This window comes from Dermacentor silvarum, chromosome 9, assembly GCF_013339745.2.
Source record: "Dermacentor silvarum isolate Dsil-2018 chromosome 9, BIME_Dsil_1.4, whole genome shotgun sequence".
Lineage (NCBI taxonomy): Eukaryota > Metazoa > Arthropoda > Arachnida > Ixodida > Ixodidae > Dermacentor > Dermacentor silvarum.
In genome coordinates, this window is record NC_051162.1 from 74,627,068 (window position 1) to 74,647,765 (window position 20,698).

At 43.9% G+C, this 20,698-nt stretch overlaps 1 protein-coding gene across 1 annotated transcript in view; it reads right to left on the minus strand.

Moving 5' to 3' along the window:
* Positions 1-611: 611 nt before the first annotated feature.
* The window catches only part of LOC125939841 (uncharacterized), a 35,745-nt gene continuing 15,658 nt past the window's right edge, over positions 612-20,698 (minus strand). Inside the window, exons 2-5 of the mRNA XM_049655319.1 lie at positions 13,613-13,675; positions 11,249-11,373; positions 749-826; positions 612-647 (exon numbers count right to left, since the gene is read on the minus strand). Of these exons, the coding sequence (XP_049511276.1) occupies positions 612-647; positions 749-826; positions 11,249-11,373; positions 13,613-13,675 (302 nt within the window). The remainder of the gene's footprint in view (positions 648-748; positions 827-11,248; positions 11,374-13,612; positions 13,676-20,698) is intronic.

Below are 20,698 nucleotides of genomic sequence, written 5' to 3' on the forward strand. Positions count from 1 at the left end.
CCACTTCCTTCACCCTAGTAATTTGGCCGGGGAGTGAGCAGGCACCTTGTGGTCTAAGTGGGCGTGTATCCTGGCATAGGACATATTTACAGTTGTAGAGTAAGCTGGGATGTTGAGATGTGAGGGTCATTGACGAAAGTTAAGGATTAGGAGGGCTGTGGTGCCATCTAGTCGGCTGCAAGTTTGACGGCGTTGAATCCAGTGCACCTTGAAGAAAATCGCATATTTCTTATGCGTTTTAAACCTTCGTGATTCCTTCAACAGCCACACATGAATAAGCAAAGATACCGAAGTGGCTTAGCGTAAAAAATTTAGAGGAAGCATTTTGCTCAGTGTCGTTGATGGCTCAAAGTTCGATTAACATGGCACTGCATTTTTTTAGATATGTAACGCTGGTGAACGCACACTTGTTCCACCGTCTCCCCGAAGAGATGAAAGTTTTCCAGACTTTATATAAGAAAGCAACTTCTACGCAACTATAATTTCCGACTGAGGATACAACCATATTATTCACACTATGGTATTATTATTATTATTTGCATAATATTCCTACTTATTTTGCCACAAAATATCTATTCCGCTATGATGACTTACTTCACCAGAACAGACTATCATTTGCACTCATTTGGCTGTTCAATATCCTTTGGCTACAGTTTGGAACAGGAAATAACCCAAGTATTCTAACAAGGCTTTCGCTATTCAAAACGACTTCATATTGGGTGATAAAAAGACTGCCTTATGAACTCACCTTGAGCACCATAATGTCAGTAACTGCAAGCTCCAGGTCAAGGATATCTGTTTCAGTCTTGCGAAGGTTCAGGTTAACCTTGATGAATATCCAAAATGTTCAGTGTTATTGACAAGAAAATAATGACGCGCATCGTCTCAGGTGCATCGTCATCGTTGTCACACGCGTCTCTCTTATGGAGTAAAATCTATTTTAATGAGACTGTTTTGAACTAATCGCTTAATTTAACGTCTACTTCAACGAGTAGCTTTTACGAGTAGCATCATTGTCACGTACGACGCTGCTTTTTTTTTTCGCTGACGACGCCTTGCACCGAATGGCAACCGCGACAATTATGCTCCAAGACATTCTTCCGACAGTGTTTTCACAAGCTTAAAGATAAACAACTTTACGTACGTATTCGATTATGTTCTGAAGAACAATTTCTATGCGACGCACCCGACGCACCTCGGGCGCTACAGTATTTCCGGTTGTGGACTCCAAAATACATGTACAGACGCCATCACACTCTGACTGTGTGGGTTATTTGTGTTATTTTTTTGCCCAATGGCAATGGCCAGGATTAACATGAATGCACCCTCAACACGAAAGAATCACGTCGTCGATGACAACTGTCACAGTCAGCATAGCGGAATCGGCAGATACAGCAAATCAGTTTTTGTTCACACAACTGATGCCGCCGTAAGAACATCGTGTTACGAATCCAGATGCCCTATGATCGAGCTATTGAAACGTGTATCCTTATGGTCACACACCTGCTGAATTTCTACCGAAGGCTTTGCTTTACAGGTCCTACAGCGATGAAGTAGGTTATTGTACCATCCCTACTGTCTGGACAGGCCGTTCAAATGCAAACAATCCACAGGAAAATGAAATAATGCGCCTGACCTAATGTAAAGATAGAGGTCTTGGTCTGGATGTTGATGATGATGATTATTGTGGTTTATTGGCGCAAGGGCCAGATGTGGCCAAAGAGCGCCAAGACGATGGTGATGACTTGTTTCTGGTATATGAATAGTCAATTACATGAACATTCGATGTGGCATGGCTGTAAAGGGGCCTAAAAACAGTCGCTGTAAAGAGCGTAAAATCTATACGTAATAAGATTATGGCAATGACTAATGATGTGTACTATAGACATGAATATACATTGCAAAAGAATGATATGACTTACAAAATATTACAGATGCAGGAATTGGCCGGAAGCACAAGTGCCTAAACAGAGCCCTTGAGACACAAGAGCTTGTAGGCATGTGCTATAAAAAAACTATCACAGCAACATTCTCTTGAGAGAGGACGCGCTACGAACTTACTGGGCTAATAACATGTAGCACAACATCTTTCAAGTATGCGAGGACTGCTTTGGTGTTAAAGAGCGGTTCTTTACCAAGAAACATGGCGGGATGCAGAGGAACACAAGAGTGATATGCTAGAGGAAAGTGTTTCTTTCTTTCTCTTTCGGCTTCCCGACACTCCAGGAGGACGTGGAGGACGGTGAGCCTGTCGCCACATCTACCACAGGTTGGAGGATCATGACCATTCAATAGAAAATTGTGGGTGCCGTAGGTGTGTCCTATTCTGAGACGACAGAATAGGACATCAGTTCGTCGTGTTTTAGTTGTACAGGGCCAGAAACCTAACTGTGGCTTAATCAAATGAAGCTTATTACTTGTTTCTGCATCCCACAAGCGTTGCCAGTGGCTTCGCAGTTTCTTTCGCAAGAAAGGTTTCAAATCTGTTGCAGGAACAGCAGCTGTAGGGTTAATAGCGGGTGTTGTGACTGATGTGGCCATTTGGTCGGCAAGAACATTGCCCTCGATGCCTCGATGCCCAGGCACCCAGCATATAATTACATGTTGGTTAGTTGCGTATGCTCTACAAAGAACAGAATAGAGCTCAATGAGAATGGGGTTTTTCTGTTTACAGGGTGACTTCAAGGCTTTTACGACGCTTTGAGAGTCTGTAAATATAATAGTTTTTTGAAGTTTTGATTTCTTTATATGCTTTACAGCTGACAATATTGCGTAGGCCTCAGCCGTAAAGATACTTGTTTCTTGGTGAAGCACGCCGGATTCCGAGAAGGACGGGCCGACGGCTGCATAGGATACTCCGGCATGTGATTTAGAAGCGTCTGTGTAAAATTCTGTGCACGGGTACTTGGACTGTAATTCTAGGAAATGCATTCGGATTTCAACCTCTGAAGCGTGCTTTGTAACCTCTACAAAGGACATATCACATGCTACCACCTGCCACTCCCAAGGTGGTAACAGCTTGGCTGAAGGCATTAAGCGATGTTCGTGGAGTGGGATATCCATTTCTTCGCTAAGCTCCCTGACACGCAGTGAGAAAGGCTGTCTTATAGAGGGACGATTACCAAAAAGTGTAGCACACGTCATATCGTTAACGGTATTAAAACATGGATGCTGATGATTAGAGCGGACTTTAAGGAAATATGTGAGGCTGGTGTATGTTCTCTGCAGATGGAGTGACCACTCATTTGATTCGACGTATAAACTTTCAATGGGACTTGTTCTGAAAGCGCCAGTGGCCAGGCGGATACCTTGATGGTGGACGGGATCCAGCATCTTCAGCGCACTAGGGGCGGCAGAGTGATATACCGCGCTACCGTAGTCCAGTCGTGATGAAATGAGACTCTTGTAAAGATTCATTAAACACTTCCTGTCACTACCCCAGGATGTGTGAGATAAAAGTTTCAGTAAGTTCATTGTTTTTAGGCATTTCGTCTTGAGGTGTTTTATGTGGTGGATGAAAGTAAGCTTAGAGTCAAGTATGATGCCTAAAAACTTGTGTTCTTTGTTCATAGGTATTTGTTGTCCATACATTTCGATGGTGGGATCTGCAATGAGACCTTTCTTCCTGGTGAAAAGAACACAAGAGCTTTTGTGGGGGTTTACTTTGAACCCGTTTTCGTCTGCCCACTTAGACACTTTGTTCAACCCCTGCTGTACCTGTCTCTCGCACACTGCAAGGTTACAGGACTTGAAGCCTATTTGTATATCGTCCACGTAGATGGAATAAAAAATAGCTGGTGGCAACGAAGCACGAAGCGTGTTCATTTTGACGATAAAGAGCGTGCAACTGAGCACGCCTCCCTGGGGTACACCAGTTTCCTGTACGAATGGACGCGACAGTGCATTGCCTATTTTAACCCGAAATGTGCGGTTGTGTAGGTAGCTTTCAATAATGTTTAACATATTGCCGCGAATGCCAATTGCCGACAGATCGCGCAAGATTCCATAACGCCAGGTTGTATCATACGCCTTTTCCATATCTAGAAACACGGATAAGAAATACTGTTTATGTATGAAGGCATCACGAATGTTTGCTTCGATGCGCACGAGATGGTCGGTTGTAGACCGTCCTTCTCTGAAGCCGCATTGATATGGATCAAGAATTTTGTTTGACTCAAGGAAGTGTAAAAGGCGACGATTGATCATTTTTTCAAAGAGTTTGCAGATACAACTTGTGAGGGCTATTGGCCGGTAACTTGTTACTAATTTGGGGTCTTTACCTTGTTTCAAAATCGGGACGACAAGGGATTCTTTCCATGCAATAGGTAGGTACCCGGCAGCCCATATAGCATTAAAGAGTGCGAGTAGCGTTATTTGAGTATCGCTGTGGATGCGTTTAATCATATCGTACATGATCCTGTCAGGTCCAGGTGCTGAGCTCCGACATGTATTCAAGGAGGCTCTCAACTCGGCGATGTTGAAGGCGTGTTATAGGGTTCGTTCTGTCTGCATTTACGATCGATAGCCTTGTGTTCTGCGATTTGTTTGTGCTTTAGGAACGCCTCTGAATAATGATTTGAACTAGATATGCACTCGAAGTGTTCGCCAAGAGCGTCAGCTTGGTCTTCCAAGCTGTTCGCTTCGTCGTTCACTAGCGGCAAAGGATGGATTTCTTTTCCATTTAACCTCTTTAGCCCGTGCCATACTTTTGCCTCTTGAGTGTATGAGTTTATACCAGAGAGAAACCTCTCCCAGCTTGCCCTCTTAGCCTGTCTTCGCGTCCTTCTTCCCTGGGATTTAACATGTTTAAACTCTATTAGATTTTCAGTCGTAGGACATTCACGTAGTTTCCCCCAAGCTTTATTTTGCCGCCTCCGTGCCTGTCTGCAGTCGTCATTCCACCAGGGGACCCGTCTTTTGAATGAAGTACTCGTTTGAGGAATGAACTTCTCAGCGGCGTCAATGATAAAAGCAGTAAAATATGATACGGCGTGATCTATACTAAAATTATTTATAAAATCTCGTGATAAGTACGTGGATTCCCTAAAGCATTCCCAGTCAGCTGAGGCTAGTTTCCAGCGTGGGACATGCGGAAGGGAGTCATGTTCGGTTACTAAGTTTAGGGTTACTGGAAAATGATCACTTCCGTATGGGTTTTTAATTACATGCCATTCTAAATCAGGGAAAAGTGAGGCAGAGCCAATTGACAGGTCTATTGATGAATAAGAATTATGATGGATATTGTAATATGTTGGTTCATTCTTATTGAAGAGGCACGCACCGGAGTTAACAAGGAAGTTCTCAATGAATCGACCTCTCGCGTCGCATCGGGAGTCTCCCAAAGAGTGTGATGAGCATTAAAATCACCAGTGATAATGTATGGCTCTGGGAGCTGGTCGATGAGGCTGTAAAATTCCATTTTACTGAGGTGATGGTTGGGTGGTATGTAAATGGAGCAAATGGTTATAAGCTTGTTGAATAAAATTGCTCGCACAGATACAGCCTCGAGAGGCGTGTGTAGGGCAAACTGTTGGCAAGCAACAGACTTACTTACAACGATGGCTACACCTCCGGACGAGGCAGAAGCGTTGTCACGATCTTTACGGAAAATGGCATATTGCTTCAGAAAGTTGGACTGTGTAGGCTTTAAGTGTGTTTCTTGGACACACAGCACCTTCGGATTATATTTATGTATGAGTTCTGTGATGTCGTCGAGGTTACGAAGTAATCCTCTGACGTTCCACTGTAGTATCTGTGTGTTCATGTTGCAGACAATGTTTGTGCTGTGTGTCTCGTGTGAAAACACTAACTTAACTTAAAGAGCCCTTGTCGGGCCCTGTGATGCGGGCTTTTTCTTTTTTGGAGCGGTCGAGAGATTCTCGCCGCTCCTTTGGCGCTGGCTGCGCCGTCTGGCTGGAAGATGTGTCCATCGGCTCTTGTGGAGCGCTGGACACCCGCTCTTGAGAGCGGTTTGTTCGCAATGAAGGCCTCGTCTCGAGCGACAAAACCTTGGAGGCCACCAGCCCGGAGGTGGATGGCCCCTTCTGCTGGGGTGGCGGAGCAGCGCCTGCTGCAGTCGCCGAGGGGGCAGATGGCTTCACTGCCGGCTCACTACGCGTGGGCCGGACAGCAGCCGGAAGCCGCTGCGACGCTGCCCCCTGACGCGTCACATCGGCAAAGCTGGTTTTAGACAGGTAGGTCACCCGCCTTCGTGCCTCTTTGAAAGTTATGTTTTCTTTTACCTTAATTGTCACTATTTCCTTTTCTTTTTTCCAGGATGGGCACGACCGCGAGTATGCGGCGTGCTCCCCATCACAGTTAACACAATGTAGAGAACTTTCACAAGACTCAGAGGAGTGTTCGTGGGCACTGCATTTCGCACAAGTTTGGCGGCCTCGGCAGTTCTGCGAACTATGGCCGAACCTCTGGCATTTGAAACATCGAAGGGGATTTGGCACATATGGCCTAACACGAAGCTTGATGTACCCGGCCTCGATGGACTCGGGCAGGACACTTGAGTTGAAAGTAAGTATGAGATGCTTGGTCAGGAGTTCTTTCCCATCTCGCCTCATTTTAATCCGTTTAACATTGATGACATTCTGATCACTGAAACCCTCAAGGAGTTCAGCCTCACTCAGCTGCAACAGGTCATCATCTGAGACAACGCCGCGGGTGGTATTCATAGTACGGTGTGGGGTTACTGTTAATTGGGCATCTCCAAATGACACTAGATTGGGCAGTTTCTCGTATTGTTTGAGATCACGGAGTTCCAAGAGGAGATCCCCGCTTGCCATCCTAGATGCTTTGTAGCCTGGTCCAAAAATATCAGTCAAAGACTTTGAAACAAGGAAAGGTGACATTGATCGTACCGATTTGTCTCAGGTTTCAGAGTGAATAACATGGAATCGGGGGAAATTCTGTGTTTGTCGTCCAAAAAACTGGAACACATCTTCGGTGCGCCCTCTTTTCAGACGGCGATCAGGGAGTAGGGGGAATTGTTCAGCCATAGGTATGGAGTTTTTCGGCAGCGACGCCAGCCACCCACCAAGGAGCCCAACGAGGGGACGCTGCAGGACCTGGAGAAGACAGGTCCTGCAAAACGCCAGCTGTACGCCACTACTATAACCAAATACGTATAGCCAAGGGTGGTTATAACACACAGGTTAACCCTCGCCACCAGGAATGTTGGAAGTAAATGGAAGAGAAAAGACGACAGGAAAGATTAAAGGTGAACGAGAAAGACGAAGATTGAAGAGAAGGACAGGAAAAGGCGACTGCCGATTTCCCCCGGGTGGGTCAGTCCGAGGGTGCCGTCTACGTGAAGCCGAGGCCGAAGAGGTGTGTTGCTTCCGCCGGGGGGCCATAAAGGTCCGAACACCCGGCATCGGCTCAACCCCCAGGATCCCCTTTTCCCCGGACACGGCTAAGCCGCGCACGGCTACACGCGGGAGGGTCCAACCCTCATGTGCTCGGGTCCGTGGTGGCGCAACTCACCAAACGCCTGCTTGCGCAGACGCCCCTGCGGGCTGGTCTGGATGTTAGTGGAGACATTCCGACTGTAATGAGGCGAAGTTGCGGGTAAGAAAAATCAGGCATAAAACGGAAACGAAAGTTGCGCACCACAGCAAACCAATGGAAGCAATAGCAATGTTTACAGTTGCGCTAAAGTTCTTTAGACCGTGTTCTAACAATGCGAAGAATGGTGGCATGGCGCAACACTGCACTTGAGGCAACATTTGCCACGTCGAATAAGCAGCGCCCTGGCAGCTATTAGGCATCTCAGAACATTGGCGTGCTGAACAGCGATGACACCAACGTTGTAGGCATCATAACTAAAGGAAGATCAGACAAAAGAAATCAGCCAGCGTTTGTTGCTTGCAATGTAGTGTTCGCTCCACTACAACCAATATATTGACATGCGTGCATTGCTCATGGTTGTGCCGTGAACGCTTTTCACCGATTAGCTATTATTGAAAAAGTTTGGCTCCGTGCAAGACGCGCCTTTATGTATCGGATCTTTCTGAAATGTTGTCGTCATTTCTAGGCCACTTGTCAAACAGCCTTCACTGACCGCCGAGACACTTATTCATCTCACTAATGCAAACGTCGAGTTCAAGTGTGAAACGCCACGCACTTGTAGAGTTTAAAGGAATCCTGCAGTCCCCACACGTACTTCCAAACATCTACAAAAGACGCTAGGACCGAAATATACAACGACGCAAGGACCGTACGCCTCGGTGCCGCTGTAGTGAAAAAAAGCACCCTTCAATGGAGCATAAATTATGGTAGCTGGTCACTAAGAAAAGCACAAGGCAATTACTCTATGACGGAAAAGCAGTGCCTAGATCTAACTTGGGCTATGGTGAAATTTCCGCTTTACCTATAGGGCAATGCCTTTAAAGTGTAAGCGACTGCCATGTCATTTGCTGACTCGCAATTTTAAAGCAACTTTCAGGCCGGCATGCACATTGGAGTCTCTGAACCTAGAAATTCAACATAACCGTAATTTACAAGTCCGGACGGAAGCAATCTGATGCCGACTACGGGCCGGCGCCCCTAATGATACGCCGCTGCTAGGTGACCAGGACGACGAGGCCATCCCGGGAACAATAAGTGCACACAACTTCGACAACGGATGACAAGCAGATCCAGAACTAAGAAGCCTTAATATGTATTTAGGAAGAAAAATCAACTTGGTCTTTAGGGTATTTTAGCGTGAACTGTCCTCGGTTTCATTAAAAAGAACACGTCGTTGTAAACAAATAATGAGCAGTCCAAGCTATCTTGTCGCGACCACAGTAGTGCTGAAAGATGTCCTATACGTCCAGCTTGATAATAAGATCACTGGATAAGTCGGTTTCTCCCCTACGCCACCCGAGGAAATAATTATTTCCTGTCGCACCTGACCGCCTAGGCCGCTCACTACATCAAGACATGCCGAGACTATCAGCAACGCAAAACACAGTGAAAAGGCCACCACGATTGCTACAGCCTTTGAACTACATTCTAGGATAGAGGATAAGAGCACTGTCCTGGCTACCTCATACCTTACCCGCCACGCCAAAACAAAAGCGCTGCCGAATTGGTATAATTCTGCGCCGAGAACATCACTTTGCGACATGGATAAATAGCCGGATGTATGCAAACCGGAATGTGGCGCGAAGAACCAAAGAAATCTATCTCTTTAATGAAGTGGTGCAATGTAAAGTATAGGGCCGCAGCAAGGTACAATCATTCTATGTAAATAAACAAAATGTCTGCTTGCTCGTTAATAGGGTTCAAAATTTTCCGAATTTCATGCAGTATGCTTTGGGCATAAGGGCGAAATGGTAAAGTTGTTCGGGCACGCAAAAATTGTTTTCCACACAAAATACCGTGGTAATTATGCATTTTTGAGACATATTTATAGCCCCCAATTTTTCACAAGTATATCGCACAAGTTCAGGTTCCTGGCTGGTCCTTCTGGCGAGGAATGACTCGAACCTTCAAGATGAATACCTCATGGTTTTGATGAAGTTGCGCTCAACATAATTCTAGCGGGCGTTTCTACAAACGCACTTTATTCATAATTAAAAATAGTATCATTGAAATCAAGGCACAGTTCCTTCGCAGACGTAACGCGAGCATTGGCGACCATCAGAAGACAGTTGATAGTCGGCATTCATTCGCGCATTACCAAACATTTGCTCTTTTCATTTTAAACCCTACTTTTGGGGGAATCGGTAATATCTGAAAATTGAAGCGAAACTGGGGCACTGAAGGGCGCACTTAAGAGAGCTTCCTAGGCCCTGTTACTCTTCAGTCCACCCGGCGGGGAGCAACGAGCGATCTGCTTCAGAATCGCACTGTTTCCACACGTCGTTAGTCATTGAGAGAGTGGGGCGGTGTTGTCGACAGAACAGCGGCGCACTGTTTTCCAGCCGCTAGGTGACGTCGTGCCGACGAGTGTTGGTACCCGTGCGCTTCACCCTCCGAGTTACGGTTTCGCGTGCTCCGACAGCTCTAATTCCGGGTGCCACAGCCCCGCGTGTCAAACCATTTGTCGAAACACAGTATTTTATATGGCTTTATACTATAAACTAATTTGGCACCCTTAAGTCTCTTCAAGGGTGCAAATCGGCCTTTAAGGCACGCCTTTACACATGTAAGGGTGTAATGACGTGATTTATAGAGAGAAAACACTCTTAACGATGAAAAATAGTCTACAGTGTGGGACGCTGAGCTTGCTCATACTTCGCAATTACAATTAAGTCTCCAATAAAAAATGTTGCAGTGGCTTAGCTCGGCTATGCCAGGATATACGTAGCGTTAGCAAAGGTTCAGCTGATTATTCTTAGCTTTCTTGGTTGTCTAGATTGTCAGGGATTAGCTTGATTGTCATGCTTACTGCTGCTCCAATGACACACACAAATGCCAGTCAGAAGCGCAGCGGCTCCAGCGCAGTGTCAGACGGCGACTGCACAGCGAGCGCGCGCCGGCGCCAGTGCGTCTACCACGGCTACGACGTCACTCCTCTGGAATGCGCAGACCGGCGGGGGTGAGTCGCGCGCGGCGGCGGCGGAGTGCGCGAGAGGAGCCGACTCCGGTGGCTCCGGTGCGCAAGCCCTGTGACATCACTGATCCTTGCGCATGCGCAGTACGGCTCTTGATGTGCCGCGCGAAACGGGCTTGGCTAGGCCAGTGTAGCTAACGCTACAAAATGTTTGTTACATAAAATTTAATTGTGTTCGTTATCGTCCACGACTTATCTCATTCACCTCAAAGTTGGCAGAAATTATTAAGTTCCGTCATGCAAAAACCTGTTATCATTTGAAGACGGTTGTTTTTAAATAACTATGAAGCCTTTGCCGAAACACCTGGCCCGTGCTGTGCCACATCCTAGAAATGTATACTACTAATTTCCTACTCCAGCGCATGTGCTGTGGTATGTGCCCACTTAAGGTTTGCATTTTGTGTAATTCAAAGTAAGAAATTTAATGCAACACGGCACAGATAATTCATTGTTTTTGCGATTGAGTTTTGGAAAGGCGAGTAGAGATATCGCTAATGTGAATTCGTATTTCATTGTTCTCTAATTTGAATAAAAATAAAGGTCATGCTGACACTTACCTAAACTGCGCAAATACATTATCAAGTGAACAAGTTTTCTTCACCCACTGGTTTAAACCGCGAGACGCAGAAATGGGAATATGTCCTCGTGTTTCTATACTTTGTAATCAGGTCATGAAATGAATTCAAATATACTTACGGCCGCAAATAAGACGCGCAGGTAGTCAAGTAGTTGTTGGTGCTCGTGACCAGCCGTTTCCTGAAAAGAAGAAGCTAATGCGGAACTTACAACGACTGCTGTTTCAACTGTTGCGTACATCGGACCTGGAAATATGTAGTACAGCAAATGCATTAACAATTACATCGCACATTAACAAATTAACATCGCCTCCAAGAATTACATGAGGAGTGTCAGAACAGAATTTTGAACTGCGAACTCGTCAAGGTTCCAGGGAAAAGTTCGCAGCTCTGTTTTAATGGTTTGTGGTAAGCAATGACATTTTTAGCACTCTATCTGCATTGTAACAGTATAAATATTGCGCTTTATTCTTTCGAAGGCTACGATGAACTACTTTAAATGTACACTAGGCTTTTATGGCGATAAAATCCGATGAATGTGCTCGGAAGGGTATGCAATAAATTGGAACCTCCTAAGGAAAAAATGCTTGCAGCTGGACATTCAAACATAACAGTTGCTTTTGGAGACGCACTCAATGCTAATACAATATTGACATATTACTTGTATATTATGAATATTTAATGAAGAGTGCTGGCACACAAGACAGAAGCATTCAGTATTAGGTTCAACGGTCATTGAAAACTTAAGCTTACTGTTGACCTCTCCTCCGGTGATTCAGTTTCTTGCAATATAATCCTGTTGAATGGTTTCTCCGGCGAAATTTTTGTTATAATTTACTGAGCTTTCAAGAGACAGGGCCCGACTAATGTTTCCCAATGCAGGTTTTCCTGCTTTTATTATATAGTTCATCTTGTTTCGCAGAATATGCAATTTGTATAGTTGACCTCGTTTTATAAAAAAATCTTCATCAATTATTGAATTTGTTTATTTACCTAAGTTACCGAATATTACTCAGTCACTTAGAAGACAGGATCATCATCTTTGTCGGCACCAAGGAAGGTAGAGGAATAATTACAATACTGACGTAATCTTTATTGTTGTTTCCTGTCTGCAATTGTCTGGGAACTATTGCTGCACAGGAAAAATATTTAGTCGAAATAGAGGCAAAAGAACGCCCTTTGTGCCTTAAGTTCAAGTAATCCCCTCTAGAATACACATACGCTCACAGTACATTACAAAGTAGACCTGTATTCATTATCTTGAAAGGCTACAAAGAAGCATTGTATATGAAATGACACGGATACACCATTCGTGCCGTTTCTTCCTGAAATCTACAAGAACAATTAGTTGGAGAAATATATGATAAGAATTACTTAAAATGACGGGGCGCATAGAGATGTACCTGCTATCTTGGAGACTTATCTAAGCTTGGCAATGAATAGATCAAAGACACCATGCAGCTAACAAAACACTCTAATATTGCCCTATTGGCAACATCATTCTCCACAAATGGCGTACTGTGAAAAACAGTATTATTCTTTAAAATTTCTTCAGAGATAAAATTGATGCGCTACCTTCAAAAGTGTACGGTGCGCTGATGCGCTGGCAACGAATCCGAGAAATATTGTATAATTATGTGAATCTAAGCCAAAATTAATCATTGCGAAAGGATTTTGATCGCTGAATAAGACCCTTTACAGATTTTCATATAATGTATGAATGCCTACCCTGGCTTTAAACTTTTTCATTAACGATCTGCCTTTGCGGCAATATCATATTGTATTATGAGGGCCTGCTTCATCGCAGATAGTTTGCTTGAACAGCAGTCAAATATAAGAAAATACAAGAGACGATGAGGATATGATAAAATGACGCACTCAAAGCTTTGCTGGTCGAGATTGTCCGTATTCAAATATTCAATGTGAATATTCTATTTAATCAGCCAATGACTAAATTTCTATCATTTCTCCTCCGCGTAAATCGACAGACAAATCTTTAGCTATCCATGTGTTGGCAACGGATGAAGCTTGATATGTTAGTATTAGTGCTGAATGTGCTGTGCAGATTCTTCCACTATATTTCAATATTAAACTTCTGTGCAGTGATTGTAAACACCATAGTGCCTAATTGAGCTGCCGTGTATATGCTAGTAAGGTGTGCAGTTTTAAGCCTTAAAAATTACTTAGACAGTGCACCTGACCGCCGAAGTGACACTACCCTCTTGAGATTATGTTAACACGCTGTTTTAAGTATTTTAAAGGGAAATATATCAATAAGCAATGCCGAACATAGAGTTTTTTGGAAGCCTCGTATCATCTCTGAGCGCAACCGCTTTGCTAGAATTTATGCTATCCGATTCATACAGTACTTATGAGAGCTCGCACTAAACCAAACTGCTCATTGTAAATTTGTAGTGATGAATATGTCAATAATATGGGCAGCAGGGCAGCAGGACTAATCAAAACGTTTGTCGTGTAAACTAACCTGCATCAGTTGTCGTTTGTGGAATACACTTTCCGTCAACGCCTATAGCATCGGGGCGCATTCCTGTAAAATAAAATGAGTCAAACCATTTCGCCAGTCAGTCCTATTCCGTTCCTAAATAATATGTGTCCAGATATAAAGCAACAGTCACAGGAACTTACCAAAAAAAGGTGGCTATGCTTCGAAAGGTAGATTTGCAGTTATCACGGGCGAAAGAATGTCCTGCCCACTTCGTTTCTTACCGCCCGTAGTTCCGCTTAACGACACTACATGATGCCCCAATTGGCAAAACAGTCCCCACTTCAGGACTTAACCAAATCTGCTCTTCTCAAAATATTTTAATTGCTCGGACCTTAAATTTTTCTTATCAAGCATCTCCTGTGCAATGCTTTATTATTACTTTTGCGTTAGGGTCACCTACTTTGTAGCTGCACACTTGTAGCAGTGGCATTTACTCGTATTTAGTACCGCAGACCATTGGACTACATCATGTTGCGTAATATTTAGTGCGCAGAGCTGGAAAAATTTTCGGGAAAAGTGAAGGGCTATCCTGTCTACCTTTCATCTCTTTATTCTGGACAATTTTTTTTCTCACTCAGCATAATGATGAATGTTAAATTGTACCAGTCGTATTCACTTAGCCTTGTACTACTTGAGACAGTGCAGAATCACAAGATACAAATATTTGCATCTCTTCCTAATTTAATTTCTTAATTTCATTTCTGGATGGGGCTGATTTGAAATGGCCGTAAAGCGTACATATTAATTAATTTGTTTATTGGGGCAAAACAAACAAAGACCACTGGAAGGATCATTGTTGTAGCCGGCAGTAGAACAGTTATCAATTCTTAGGAAAATGTTCTGATGTTGGCAATTGTATGAGCATGGTGTAAGCAAATATTCAGCTTCACTGATTCCACCTAAGTAAAAAAAAGATTTCTATGACATCACAGAATCGCAGCTTTTGCAGCCTTAGCGATTGCAATAATATTTGAGGTAACGAAACGTCATGCCAAAATCGTTGCAGGCATATAACTTGGCCTTTTGAAATCCTACCTGCATATTTTCTGTGTAGCGTACATTCATAACACGTTACAGCTGCATATCGGCCTTCGACACTTTTGTACTACATGAAATCTTCAGTAATGGGGGGGGGGGAAGTAGAAATTATTGAATAAATCAAATGTTCCATTAAACAAATATCGTCGGTGAAATTACGGAAACACAATAAACAGATGATATTGGTGCAATACACAGAAAATAGAGGGAAGCATAAATGATGTTACAAACATTGCCATACTTTTTCTGTTCACTTTCATAAATCAATTAGGAGCATCCACTACGGGAGAACTTCCTACGTACGTCAAATTATGGAGTACAGCAAAAAAACAAGAGTTCAGTAATTATTTGCAAAGCTCCTAATTTGGCTACACTCACTAAAACTTTGCTAGTAATTACAAATGACTTCGCCTATTATCATACGGTAGCATATTATCAGCTCTCTACCAACGTTCGTTTTTCGTTTTGGGGTTTTACGTGCCAAAACCAGTTCTGACTACTAAGCACGCCGTAGTGGAGGGCACCGTGTCGCAGAAAATCCGGCGTCGGCAACCGGCTTGTGATCGCGGGTGGCGGAGAAAATCATCCAACCACATCAACCGCGCAGGCCCGCCAAGTGGTGCAAGGTATTGGTGAACAAAAATTGAATTTCTCACAGTGAAATCCATCAGAAAATGGTAAAGTATTACTTTACCATTCGGCGTGTGATTCACCGTCGGTTTGTTTACCAATCGGCGTCGGATTGTAAGTTGAATGTACGAGAAAATGTCATACTGCTACGAGGAAACTCAAAGACAAACCCCTTTTCCAGCATTTCAACCAACACCGCGTCGGGGCAATAGCAAACAATTAATAAAATAATAAAAAAGGGGCTAGGGCCTTCACATTTTATTATAAGACTACTTATATTGCCCCTGGAAAAAACGACTTTTCAGCATTGCATTTCAGTTTAAAAGTGAACCCGACTTTAAGTTTCCTCGTAGTAGGTGTAAGCTTGGTCTTTGTAAGCTGGCTCTCCCACGTTCAGTTTTGCAGTGAATGAAGCCTACTTGCCGTATGCGAACGATCCGATGCGAACGGGCCCCGATAACGCTATCGCGTTCTGCTCTTAAAGGCGAAGCTCAAGCATCCTCCAAATTTTTTTACTACCTGGGGTTTTTTAGCGTGCACTACAACGCAAGCATACGGGCGTTTTTGCATTTTGCCTACACCGAAATGTGGCCGCTGTGGCTGGGATTTGATCTCGCGACCTCGTGCTCAGCAGTGCAACGCCTTAGGTAACTGAGCCACCGTGACGGGTTCTACCAATGTCCGCAAATGACCAAAGAACAGCATCTCTATTTAGAATGGTTAAATTGATGGCTGGGGCGGAGCCCGCTGGAAATCGCGCTGCAGATATTGATCATTATACACTACTATACAAGCCGTATCAGAACATCACGGACACATAGCAACAGCATGTCTTAAGAGGCATTATAACCTTCCATAAATCACACTGACGGTTCCTGGGGACAGGAAGAAATTAATTTTTATCAGATTCCAAAGCAGGGCAAGGCAACAGACCAACTACAATACCTGCGACCTGTAGACGCCATAGCAACAATTTGTGTTCTAGCATAGAAAAAAGATATGCAGATGCAGGGCACATTTGGAATCTCTTTTATGCGAAGGTTTTGTGAAGCGGGCAAATAAATGGTGGAAGTTTCCCAATTTCATTCTTGCATCTTAGGCGTAAATAAAAGTACCGTGCACGCCTGTTCTTCGCAATGGGTGAATTCTTATATAGCTTTTTTTTCAAATTCATTGCATTCACTTCAAGTTTACCGCCACTTCTTCACCGAATCCATGTTGCGGCTATTTACGATAGTATGGAAATCATCGTAATAAACACTCGACGGTCACTTGGAAGAGCTATTCGGCGTTGGCACTATAGAAGCATACGTGTGATGGTTACCTAATGGTTAAAGCAGCGAGTTTTTCTTTTTTTTTGGGGGGGGGGGGCAGGTTTGAATCCCACAGTCAGACGAGAGTGAAGGTCATTTTCAAATTCTAGCTTTAGTTTAACAGTTATTTTCTCACTGACAAATCTCACAAAATAATGCTGCACTCTTAAACTAGACCTTACATTGCCCACTATATCCTGAATTTTCGAGGATATGGCAATAGTAAAAATTGTAATTTAAAATAAACCTAAATTTCTGAGCTTTAAAATTGTCAATCTGTGCTATCTATGTAGTAAGGGTTTCTTTGACGTGAGTCACGTGACCAGACAATAATTTGGGCGTTCTGGCCTCTGGCACGAAGGCCACATCGATGGCAACAGTCCGGAGTTCCGTTCCATGTATGCGCTGGAGGTGCGCACCGGTGCAACTCGCCAATCTCCAGATCTGCTACTGCTCTAGAACGAAAGACACACCTCCACCGCGTTGATTATGCGTCTTCTGCTAGAACAGCAAGAGATAGGTAGAGCTACTCTAATCTAACAAAAGAAGAGAAGCCGGAACATTTAGCTCCATAAACGTGCAAGTAACAAGCTACTGTATAGTGCTTTGCACCACTCTAATTCTTCATAAGGGAGTTTTGGTGGTACTTTCGTAAAGGTGTTAAGGGATTTATTCCTCGAGAAGACGACCAGGGAGATGCCAACCTACAGCGGCAAAATCACAGCATGGCAGAAAAAGGAATTCCGGTATAAAACTGATTCGTTTTTCTGATGAAATTGTTATTCGTCAGAAACTGGGAGTTTTGTGGCAGCTTTCTTGAATAGTGGCATCATTAATACAGATTCAAAAATAGAAGCTCATAAACGTGTAGAGCGTTTTATTACCTGCATTTTTGCTCGAAGAGTAAAGCAACGGCAGCAAAAGCAAGTACACGGGGCCTGTGCTGCAATGCCGCATAAACATCACCAGGCGTCATAGGTATATCCGATGCGACAGTGAGTGTGTATGTAGTCAAACTGCGTCGTTAGAGGGCCGGCAGCATCACGTGCGTGCCCGCACACATGTTGAATCTTCCGCAGACGCGTGTTCGGCGAGTTCACTGAACAAGTGGCATCCCTTGGCTGAAAGTTACCATGTGATGAAAAGCGAGCGACCTTGTTGTGGCACGCGCGCCATTTCGCTTTGTCCTCGCATTTGTAACCACTCGTCCTGACCCTACGCACTTTCGCTGGAGACCGCACCTTCACCCTTCGTGTCATCATGCTCTTCTCTGACCGTCCTTCTATCAACTTCCACGGCCTCTTTAACTCTTTAAGAAGGCATAATTAAGTTCCCACAAAAATGAGTATTTGCTCAATAAATGTACATAACACGCCGAGAATGAGCATAGTCAATGAAACGAAAAAACATTTTGGGGACACGTTGTCACGAATAGAGGAAACACCAGGCCGAAAACTGCAAGTGGGCTTTTCCCCAAGCCGCGTGTTGCTTCGTTTGAAAATTGTGCAGACAGCTCTCGTCATATGCGTACAGTTGGGTACATTTCGAATCACGTCTGTAACGCTACTGCAGCCGGATATCTTGCATCGGTGTGCCACCTCTGACAGTGCTTTCAAAAAAATGAGTCACGTGCCAAACTCTTTCCTCCTCGTCCTCTGCTCCTACTCCAAATCAGCAAACGACCCTCACTACCTGTCATTCAGTGTTGGCTGAAGACATTTAGCCACAAACTTCGTCCTCAATACCAAATCTTGGAAAGAAAAATATTTTTTCTTGGTATGTTACCTGTAGGCCACACTCGTCAATAAAGGGCTAAATACGGCAAAATAGTGCCATCTTCCGGGATTGAGAAGAAATTTGCGTGATGAGGATAGCGTGAGGAACGAACATACGAAAGCTTTTCTCTGGAGCTCGGTAGAGAACACTTTAGTGTAAGAAATGCTACTACGAATGCTCTATTTGTAGCTCAAAGACTTGGAATGTGTGCTGCCAACCATCCGAACTATCTTTCGACCGCACCTTGGTACTGCAGATAGCCTTCACCTCCTGATAGCTTCCGCAACAAACATTTCTCCGTACTCAACCCGCTTAAGATCAGTTGTTGCAATAGACATCACGAAGCATTTCATTGGCCACTACACGAAGGGATCATGGATACCATCATCTACTTTGGTATTCCAGAAGTGGCAATCAGTTTTGTCTGGTTCTTCCTTACTGGCCAAACATCATAGCGAAGACAGAAGATACCGAGAGCTCCAAATTCCCGAATAATGGAGGCGTCCCTCCGGGATGCGTGATATCCCCTACAACTTTTATTGTCCCCCTCATTGTAACCTCATGAGAACAAAATAAGATAGATGGGACATAATTTACAATGTAAGAATATTATGTCGCCATCTTGAACAACCCCCAAGCACTATAAAATTGCCATTAGACATTCAGAATTCATCGAGAAAACCGACGCCTATGTTAGGAGGATCAGTTTCCAGCGGTCAACAATAAAACAATATATAATCTGGACTCTTACTGCTTACCTATCTATCAATTTTTGATAGTTATATATCTATATATTTACGTATCTGCCTACGCACATTCATATCGAACTAGATGTTTATCTACCCAGTTGAAAAATACACCAGACCAGTTTTGCGTATTCTGGTGTTTCCTAGTTCTAACACCAGCCCGATCTGATGTGTTCTGGTGTGCTCACCAGAGTGCCCTGGCGTGTTCTGCTGTTCGCGCCAGAGAGAGAGTAAACTTTACAGAAAAGAGCACACGAGCGTAGCTAGCTCTTCCGCTTTGCTGTAGGTGGTCCCCTCAAACCAGGAGTCCAGTGGCCTTGTTGCCCTTCTCGCTCGGTTGACCAGGTTGAGCGGGTCCGTGAAGTCGGAGGTGCACAGCACCAAAGTGGCCTGGTGTGTTGTGATGTGCGCACAACTATAGCCTGGTGTGTTCTGGTGTGCATCCCAGAGTGGTCTGTTGTCGCCGGGTGCGCACACCAGGATGGTTTATTGCTACCTAGTGTGTACACCAGACTTGTCTGGTGTGCACACCACATTAGTGTCACTTAGTAGCCAGCAAGTGCACACCAAGTTACACATTAGTGTCACTTGGTGTGCACATCACTTTGGTCTGGTGCTGTCTGGTGTGCATGCCAGTGTGTTGTGGTGTAAACTTAGCTTTTCCACACCAGACTAGCGCCTTGGTTTATATAGGTCATTTCTGGATTTTGAATATTTCGGGTATTTATTGCTAAATTGGCTGCTTTCAAATTAGCACAGCTGTCAGATTGGAATATTTCTTTTTCATTTAGTTTAACATACTTTAGCCCTGAAGGGCTAATGCAAGAATCGAGAGTACAGAGCACAAATTAGCAAAAAGTCAAAATAAAAACAAAACAAGATGCAATGCAAGATCAGTAGTTAAATATGCAATAGGAATTCTGCAGGTGACAAAGAGCGAACATGACCGTTAAAGTATTCTAGAGTACTATAGTGTGGACAAAAACACCATTTAATTGTTTCGGTGCGGTGACGAGAAGGAGGCATATTGAGCCACGATAGTATTAAGAGGATATAGGTGTAGCAGTTGTGATGAAGCTGCTAAGTAAAGGAAATTGTGAAGAGATAATCGGAGCATGGAAAAACTTCATTCAACGAGGCGACAAGAAGAGTGGCTAGGTGAAGATTTCAGAGATGGGAGCCATTACAATGGAAAGCACTGCATGAGAGCTGTGCCTTCAACTTATGACACAAAACATGAGCTAATTATGACATTGTGTACATTACCACAAAAGTTTCAATGACCACGAAATTACGCATTTGCTTGCAAAACTGCGGGATACATGACAAAGCCGCTTTATAAAATGGTGATGCATTGTGCATTTCTATACGTGTACATTACCAGGGTGTGTCAATTTCCAATTAAAATGATTTGCTTAAATTTCCTACAATTCAACTTTTACAACAAGAGCGGTAACTTCGATGGTTACCGGTGTATGCTTTGCTTGTTTTATCCTAGTGTCTCACTTCCAAGTGGTTGGCTGATATGAAGCTTTAGAAAAGAAGTAGTTTCAACATATATT